Here is an 8,346-nt window from a genome sequence, read left to right as displayed (position 1 = left end):
CTCTCTCGGTCTCTCTCTCTCTCTCTCCCTCTCTCTCCCTCTCTCTTTCTCTCTCTCTCTCCCCCCTCCCTCTCTCTCTCCCTCCCTCTCTTTCATGGACACGCCCCAGACTGATGCGTCTAGGAGACAGGGGGTCCGTGGGCTCATGGCGAGCACCCTGCCTGTGAGTTTGCCCTCTCGTTCTGCCCTCTGTGTGTGTCTGTCTCGCTCCCGCACTCAGCGCTGCGGCCAGTGACCGCTTTCTCTCTCCGTCCCCCTCGCACACTGGCCGGGCCCCACCCCGTGTATGATTTCCCCCGAGTCACACAGGGGGCACGCAGGCCGAGCACTCCCTGGCCCTGTCCCCGCGCGGGGCGCCTCCGGCCCTGCCCCGGGCCCCCCGGGCCCCCCGGCCTGCGCCCCGCCGGATCCATTCCGTAAAGGCCATTATCTATTTCGGGGACCAAACCGGAAAACAGAAATAAAGAATAATAAAACCCCTCGTGGTCCTGGGAGGAACACACTCCCGCTCCGCTCCCTATCTGCCGTTCTCTCTCTCTCTCGCACACACACACACACACACAGTATACGGGGTTGTCTCCAGCCAGGCGTGGCCACCCCCACCCCGCCGTTTAATTTTAGATCGGTGTGGACCTGGCGGGCGAGCCGGGCGTAGCTGGGTTTAGAGGCTGGAATACCAGAGAGAGAGAGAGAGAGAGAGAGAGAGAGAGAGAGAGAGAGAGAGCACGTGGGTATGACACCTAGTGAATAAATAAATACGTGACGTCTCCTCTTATTGCTCTGTGTGGCTCAAACAACTCGAGGGGCGAGAGCGGCCTGCTATTTTCTCCCTCCCTAAACTGCGCCTATGGCGCGGGGCAAGTGGACTTTCTCAGAATAAAACTATACAGTGCGTTTCCTTTTTCTGGTCGTCATTATTCTCGGATTACCACGTATAGTTTTTTAAACTTTTGTATTTTCCCCACGTCCCCGGCCCGCCTTACCCCTACGGCCCGTGCACGCCACAAGTAAGTTCGCAGGCACGCCTTACTGTCATTCTGTCAGCGAGACAGGAAATCAGGACCGCCCCTCCATTTGCTAGAACCCCCCTCCCTCGAGCTTGTCGGCCCGGGCGACAGCCCCCTCCCCCCCTAAATGCTCTGCCTCGTTGCCGCAGGGTGGAGAGGAGGCGGAGGGAATGAACTCCACCAGTTTTCTATCCTTTAATGAAATCTTGGGTCAGTATTGACAGTCCCAGTTAAGCCCATCGCCTTTCTCTTTCCTTCTGCCAGACGCAGACCTCTTTGTGTGTGGAGATGGGGTGAGAGGCGTTCCTTAACCCCCCCCCCCCCCCCTTCTCTCTCTCTCTCTCTCTCTCTCTCTCTCTCTCTCTCTCTCTCTCTGACCCCTCTCATTGTTTCGTGTTTCCCTCTTCTTGCCGTGCGGCCGCAAAAGCTCTGAATCCACACAGGACGCACACACTCGCACACAAATACACAGTCTCCCGTGTACACACATACACACAAGCGGCAAACAGAGGGAGGGATAACATGTGCTTGTTACACACAGCCCTCACTAGCAAGCTTGGAAAGCGCGCCAAGGATTTTGTTGTGGAAGGCGGTGACCGCAAGCTCTTCTACCCCTTAACCCTGCCCCGTTGTGCCACCGGTGCCACACTGTTTATTCTTCCGCAGTCTTTGGCGACCAGACAATATTTTTAAATTCTGCAGGTGCCCTTATTTAACTGGGCTGTCACTCTTTTCCTCAGCGCTGACCTCTTTCACGCCCACTTTTAGTCTCTCCAGTCTGACTGGGGAAAAGTCAGGAGTTTGGCCAAGAAATCCTTACGGAAATCCTTACTCGGGCGCGGATCCCCGAGGTGTGTGGGTCCAGGGGCCCGCCAGAGAGTGGAGGAGGAGGAGGAGGAGGAGGAGGAGGAGGAGGAGGTGGAGGATGGGGCTGAGGCTGAAGGACGTTCGGCTCAAGGCAAGATGGCGAAATAGGACTGACTTACAGGAGGTCTAGTTTGGCCTAGAGAAGGCCTAGAAGAAGAGGGGTGGGGGTAACCGTTGAATAGCGCGGCAGGTAATCGGCTTTACGGCCACCTCACAAGGGAACTCATCTAAGTGTTAGTCCCCGATTTTGTTCCGCCTTGGGGGTTTTGTAGAGTGAACGTATACAAAACGATTGGCAATGAAAATTCGTGCCCAATTTCATATTTAATTTTATAGGGGAAATCCACTTTCTCCAAAAATGACTAAAAAAAAGCATTTTTTCTGAAAAATCCAAAAATTATCCACAGCTTGTATGTTTTCAGTTTTAAAAAGTCGATTTAAGGCCAAATACAAATACAAACTCTCGGTCATATTTAATTTTTTCAGAAAAAATGCTTTTTTTAGTCATTTCTGGAGAAAATGGATGACCCCTATAAATACGAATATGAAATTGGGCACGAATTTTCATTGCCAATCGTTTTGTATACGTTCACCCTACAAAACCCCCAAGGCGGAACAAAATCGGGGACTAACACTTAGATGAGTTCCCTTGTCAGCCCGACACTATTCCCATTTTTAGGCAGAAGCGGGGTGGCGTGGCACGCAGCCTGCCACTCCTCGTAGGCTAGGGCCGTACCTACACTGTGTTGTAAATCCGGGGTGTCCAGCAGGTTGGCAAAAAAGTCGCCTGACCCGCAAAACCAGGCGACTTATGTCGACTATCCGCTGGACACCTTCTGGTCTTCCGGGAAATTACATGGTCACAATGGGTGGGAATGCCTATGGAATCATACAATTCAATTACCCGGGAGAACAGCCAGCAGGTAGTCGACATAAGTTGCCTAGTTTTACGGGTCAGGCGACTTTGTCGCCTACCTGCTGGACACCTCGGATGTACCGAGTGATTCAAAGAAGACGCAGGAGCGGGCGCGTTTGCCTACCCAAGGAGCTATGGCGCCTTACGGGCAGAGCGGGTAGACAAACCCGCGCGCTCCTGCGTCTTCTCTGAATCACCCGTAACGTTACATTGTAGCTGTCCCTTTAGGCACCTCGGCTCCAGGGAATACTCCTCCAGGCCCAGGCAACGGCACCCTACCTCTAGCATCGCTTCTCCAACACCTTTCCTCCAACACCTCTCCTCCATCACCTCTCCTCCAACACCTCCCTTCCGGGCACCCCACCTCCAGGCACCAAACCTCCAGCACCTCTCTTCCTCGCTTCCAGCAGGCACTTCCCCTCCAGACACCCCACCTCCAACACCCCAACAACACCTCCCCTCCAGGCACCTCCGCGGCCGCGCTGCGCTGGTTGGCGATTTATTGCCCGCCCCACGCTATACGGCCATCGCTTACGGGCGCGCCGCGGCCCGGTCAAGTACCTCGCGCCGGACTGCGCACCCGCGGTGTGTGAGGCGCGGCGCTGCGGCTGCGGAGGCAGGCAGGGGCAGGGAGTCATCGGCGAGAGTAGTTCCACGGCCCCCGCCAAGCCAGCCCATACCCCGGCCCACCACGCACGGCGCGAGGCCCGCTGCGCTGCGAGCTATTCGCGCCGGCGCGTTTAATTAAGCAGACCCTTATATATGGACTGACACGGGAGCCTCACCCGCGCCGCGGACCCACGGCCTCGAGAGCCACGCCCTCCTCGGCGAGCTTTGGAGAGCGTCCGCAGCGCCCCCTCCGTGTACGCCGTGCACCTCCCCACCTCCTCCCTCTCCCCTCCACTTCCCGCTACGCCCCCCAAAATGCATGCTAAGGCCGTCTTTTTCACGGGGCCCTGCCCCAGTAGCCCCTTTGTTTGGCGCCGTCCCCGATACCTCACACGCACCCTCCGCCGATCTGTCTCCGTCCAGTCTGATTAGGTGGAGAGAGAGAGAGAGAGAGAGAGAGAGAGAGAGAGAGAGAGAGAGAGAGAGAGGTGGGTCTACCTGTGCGGGGGCGGGGCCGGCGGGGCCCCCATGGCGCTCTGCTATGCCAATTGTTGCGGAATGCCGATAACGCCGCAACGCCACGCCGCGCCACAACAACGGCTGCGATTAGGTTGTAAAGTTGAATGCACTGCGGGGCTTTGCCGGGGCGAGGCGGGGCGGCTGGGGGGCGAGGTCTGCACGCCAAGTGTAGCGCCATACACGTTCAAAGGAGTGTTGTGGGCGGAAAAGGAAAATATACGGTAAACCATGCGGAAGTTAACGTGTTCGCGGGCGGAATGTGTGTCGGTGTTGCAATTTTGTCACATTATATCGTCATGGGTTGAATTCAATCAAAGTTTAATTTGGGAGTAGTTTCTGGCTGTCAAATTTACATGTCCATGTGAAGTCCCACCTCAACTGAACTCAATTAAATTACGTTTTATTAAATTTAGCAGGTTTTGTATTATTGTAAAGATAGCACGTAGCTCCCGCACGTTCTTTGATTGTGGTGCCGCGACCTTAAGCTATTATTCTCCGCCGTTTCCTCATCGTCATTCTGGAATCGATATTCTAATCGAATCTACTTCTGATTCACACTTCATTCATCAATCAAGGCTGCAAGGCCTCATTATTGTTGATAGGTGGCCTGGTTTCCTCGGTAAAAAGAAATCGGGTTGAGTATGTCCGCAATTTGGAATTTTTTTGTGGTTCAAAAGAACTCACTGAATGGCCACTGTCACTGTTTTATCCAAGAAATTCTCTGCTCAAATATGTGCCACTTATAAGTGTATACGTGATGAACGCTTGGCAGTGTGCTGTAGGCCGACAGAGTCTCGCCGAGCAGCACGCTCACACACACACACACACACACACACACACACACACACACACGCACACACACACACACTGACACACACGCACACATTCTTACTCTTTTTCTTTCTCTCTAGATTACCCTCCCGCTCTCTCCATCAAAAAGAGTAAGACAGCAGCGAGCCATTCTTTTCCAAAACGTGGCAGCAGCGGGGCCGGGGACTTCATTATCACGACAAACATTATGGAGCGCGTCGACTGTATCAAATCTGGCCCCGTACGCCTTTGACCCGCTGCCCGCGTCCGCCCTCGCAACCCCTCCGCTCTTCAACCCACTTCAACCCCTTCCCCTCACCGTTTCCCTCTCTGCCGCCCCTCCCCTTCCGCTACCACCCTACCCCCGCGTCTAGGTGGTGCGTGCTCACGGTACCACAGTTCCGGCACTAGTTGTTGCTCCCTGCAGCAGCGTGCTCCCTTATACCCTCTTGAAAACCGTCCTGTAATGGAACACGCCACATAACAAGCATATGCTTTTTGTTGTAAAGGGATGACAAGCTTAACGATTCGGCATAACTGCAAAAACATTGCGTTTGTCATGTAAAACCGGACCCTTTCTTTCTTTATTATCCTTGCAAGGAAAAAAAATACGATGTTTTAATGCCCCCCCCCCTCCCCTCCTACTTTTTTTTTGCAAGTGCACGCGCGCTTTGCCGGACCGGCTTGATGTCGTATGCGCGCGCGTCCAATTTATTCGTCAGAGATTCAAACGGGCTGTGATAGCGCGCGCCGGAATGACAGCACATAACTGCATTTGTTGACGTGCTGGGAGGGCGAGCGCGAGCGAGAGAGCTGTCGGTATGTGTGACAGGAGAGAGAGGGAGAGAGAGGGAGAGAGAGAGAGAGAGAGAGAGAGAGAGAGAGAGAGAGAGAGAGAGAGAGAGAGATACAGGCCTCGAGGGGAAGGGAATGGGAGGGAAAGAGCTATCATTGCAGAATTGCCACAATGGAACCCGTGTCGCTTTAATGAGAGTCGAATCAGCTGGGCGCTGCGGCGGCCGTGGCGGGCTCACGCCCCTCACGAGCACGGGGCAGAACAGCACACGTGAAGCCGAACAGCACATGTACTGTACAAGGAGATTTGGCATAGGGAAGGTACCATGTGTGCGGCGTGATAGAGGAGTCTTTTCCGGGACGCCAATGAGGATGGCGATGTGACTGCTGCAAGGTCTTGCTGCCCCTGCCCCCTCTTTCTTCACCCCTCGCGCCGCCGCTGTTCAGCGGACACTCTCCTCCGTCTCTCTCTCTCTCTCTCTCTCTCTCTCTCTCTCTCTCTCTCTCTCTCTCTCTCTCTCGATTTTCCGTTGTCCGTCTCGGCCACACCTCGCTTACCCCTCCCCCTCCCCCATCCCTGGACAGTGCGGCCAGCGGAGGCCCCAATCAGGAAATAACCATTGAAAATGTAAATTGAGGGGGCCCAGCGGTCGGTCCATCGGGGGGAGGGGCCGGAGGGGAGGTCCAATCATCGGTTAGCGACGCTCAAACGGGACGCGTTCGGAGCGCCGGCAGCAGCCGCCCCAAAGGGGAGCAGAGACAGTGTTTGTTATCTTCGTCGGGGCCTGCTGCTGCTGCTGGACCACGGAGGCTGTGCTGACGAATTACAAATCGCTATTGTGTGACGAGGCGCCCGAGGCCGCGCTCAATACTCTTGTGCCCGGGGGGAAGCGGACGTGGCGGTTGTGAATCTTTGTAGTTGACGAATAAAGAGAATGGATTCGCCATACCGGGCGGATTGAAATCGTTTTATGAAGATTAATTAAATATTTGTAGTGTGCTGTTATTAAGTTTTATTGTTTGGAAACGTTTTTGAAAGTTTCTTTAGTTTGTCTGACCTCGTGCCTTGTCTCTGTTCGCAGTGGAGGAGCTGCAGTGCATGGCGACGTGGAAGGAGGGCTCGGCGCGCTACCTCGTGGGCAAGGTGCACCACTCGCACGCCACCTCCAACGAGGACCGCTTCCGCTGCTTCGTCTACGAGCAGGTGAACGCCCACGGCAGCAACGGCCTCGGCAACGGCCTGGGCAACGGGCTAGCGCTCGGCCTGGGCGGCCTGGAGGAGGAGCCGGGGCTGCCGGTCCGGGGCCACGACGCGGGCGTCGTGTTCAGGGTCGCGCAGAGCGGCGACGCCACCTGCAACGGGCTCTCGTCCGACATGGAGGGCTCCAGGACCATGACGCTGTACAAAGCTGAAGGTGAGTTTTGCAAGCGTTATGTCGCGTGTATATTTTGCAAAATATAGGTTGGACCTGGATTTTTGGCCAAGTTGATCGAAATTCGTCTGCCTATGCTCAAGCCTAGTCCCCTCCCTATTTTCGCCCCCAAGCGGTAAAAACAATATCTGATGTTTTAAGGAAAAGGGGAAAACTTTGAGGAATATTTCAAGAAAAATTCCTCTGATTTTGAGAAAGTTTCCTTAAAAAGTGTGGGTCTAAGAATTTTCCTCATTTTTTGAGGAGACTTACTCATCTGGGGAGTTTTTCCTCAAATGTAAGAGTCCCTCAAAGTTTCCCACCAGGGTTTTCCCTTTTCCCTCAAAAGGTCAGACATTTGTTTTTACCGTGCTCGATCCTTTTTCGTTCGGATTTACAAACATGAACCTAGTAGCCATGCGGTGGCGCCGGAGCAATGTCGGTGGTTGTTTGACACTGTTCTTTACTTTATTTTCAGCGGCGGCGCCGTCGCGCTGCAAGTTCCCGAGCTGGCTGTCGGCCCACGCGCACTGGCACACGCTGGACTACCGGCGCTCCTACTCGCTGCACCAGAAGAACACCAGCCTCAAGATCTCGAACTCCACTGCCGGTGAGTGGTAGCTGCTGCTGCTTACTTTTAGGGGGGCACTGAAAACTCCTGCGTCACTGCTGCTTCGCGCACTGCGGCGGCGGAGCGGGTCCCTCTGGCTTGCATCTGCTGCTCTCGATGATCAAACGATCAGACGGACAGAGACTCTTGATAAGTTCTTATCCCGTCTAAACTTCGCGCGCAAAGCTTTTTAATAAAGGTCCTGCGTATTTCTGCAAGGAGATGGCGCGGCGGTGCCGTGCGCGCACCCGCGCGGCAGTTCGCGAGCGCATTGGGGGTGGTTTCGAATCTTAAAAAGTTTTCCTTCCGAGTCCCCGGCGCGCGGGCGCGGGTCGCCCTACAGCAAAAGGGTCCTTCAATCCGGGCGAAAGAGGGGAAGAGAGGGGGCGGGGGTGAGGAGATATCGAGGATGAGCGAGGCACTACTACCTCTCGTGGGAGTCAAGTTGACCAACCATAACAAGGCTACTCGCACAGTCATCTCGACGCCGGGAAGTGCCCCTCTCGCTTCACTCTATTTTTCCCTCTCTACTGCTCTCTGTCTCTGTCTCACTCTCATTTGCCAGCGCAAGAAAAACATGCCTAAAATAACTCCCGCCTATTATTCCCCACTTTTCTTTTCGCCCCGGTAGTGTTTTCATCCTGTTTGACCCCCCGGCCTCGGCGGCCGCCTCGTCGCCGAAATTGAAAGTCATTCCGAGGACAGCGGCGGCGGCAGGCTGCTACTGGCAATCTGTGCTCGGGAAGACTTTCTCCGGCCAACTTGACTGTGAGACAGAGGATGGATGACCCCCCCCCCCTC

General features: G+C 55.0%; 1 protein-coding gene across 1 annotated transcript in view; it reads left to right on the top strand.

Annotated features, from left to right (window-relative positions):
• The window catches only part of LOC113202407 (uncharacterized), a 156,136-nt gene that overhangs the window by 77,974 nt on the left and 69,816 nt on the right, over positions 1-8,346 (top strand). The window contains exons 5-6 of the mRNA XM_052267283.1: positions 6,606-6,938; positions 7,414-7,545. Coding sequence (XP_052123243.1) covers positions 6,606-6,938; positions 7,414-7,545 — 465 coding nt within the window. The remainder of the gene's footprint in view (positions 1-6,605; positions 6,939-7,413; positions 7,546-8,346) is intronic.

The sequence above is a fragment of the Frankliniella occidentalis genome, unplaced genomic scaffold, assembly GCF_000697945.3.
Source record: "Frankliniella occidentalis isolate FOCC.00 unplaced genomic scaffold, Focc_3.1 Scaffold49, whole genome shotgun sequence".
NCBI classification, from domain to species: Eukaryota; Metazoa; Arthropoda; class Insecta; order Thysanoptera; family Thripidae; genus Frankliniella; species Frankliniella occidentalis.
Note: the sequence above shows the minus strand (reverse complement) of the source record. Positions and strands in the feature narration are given on the sequence as shown.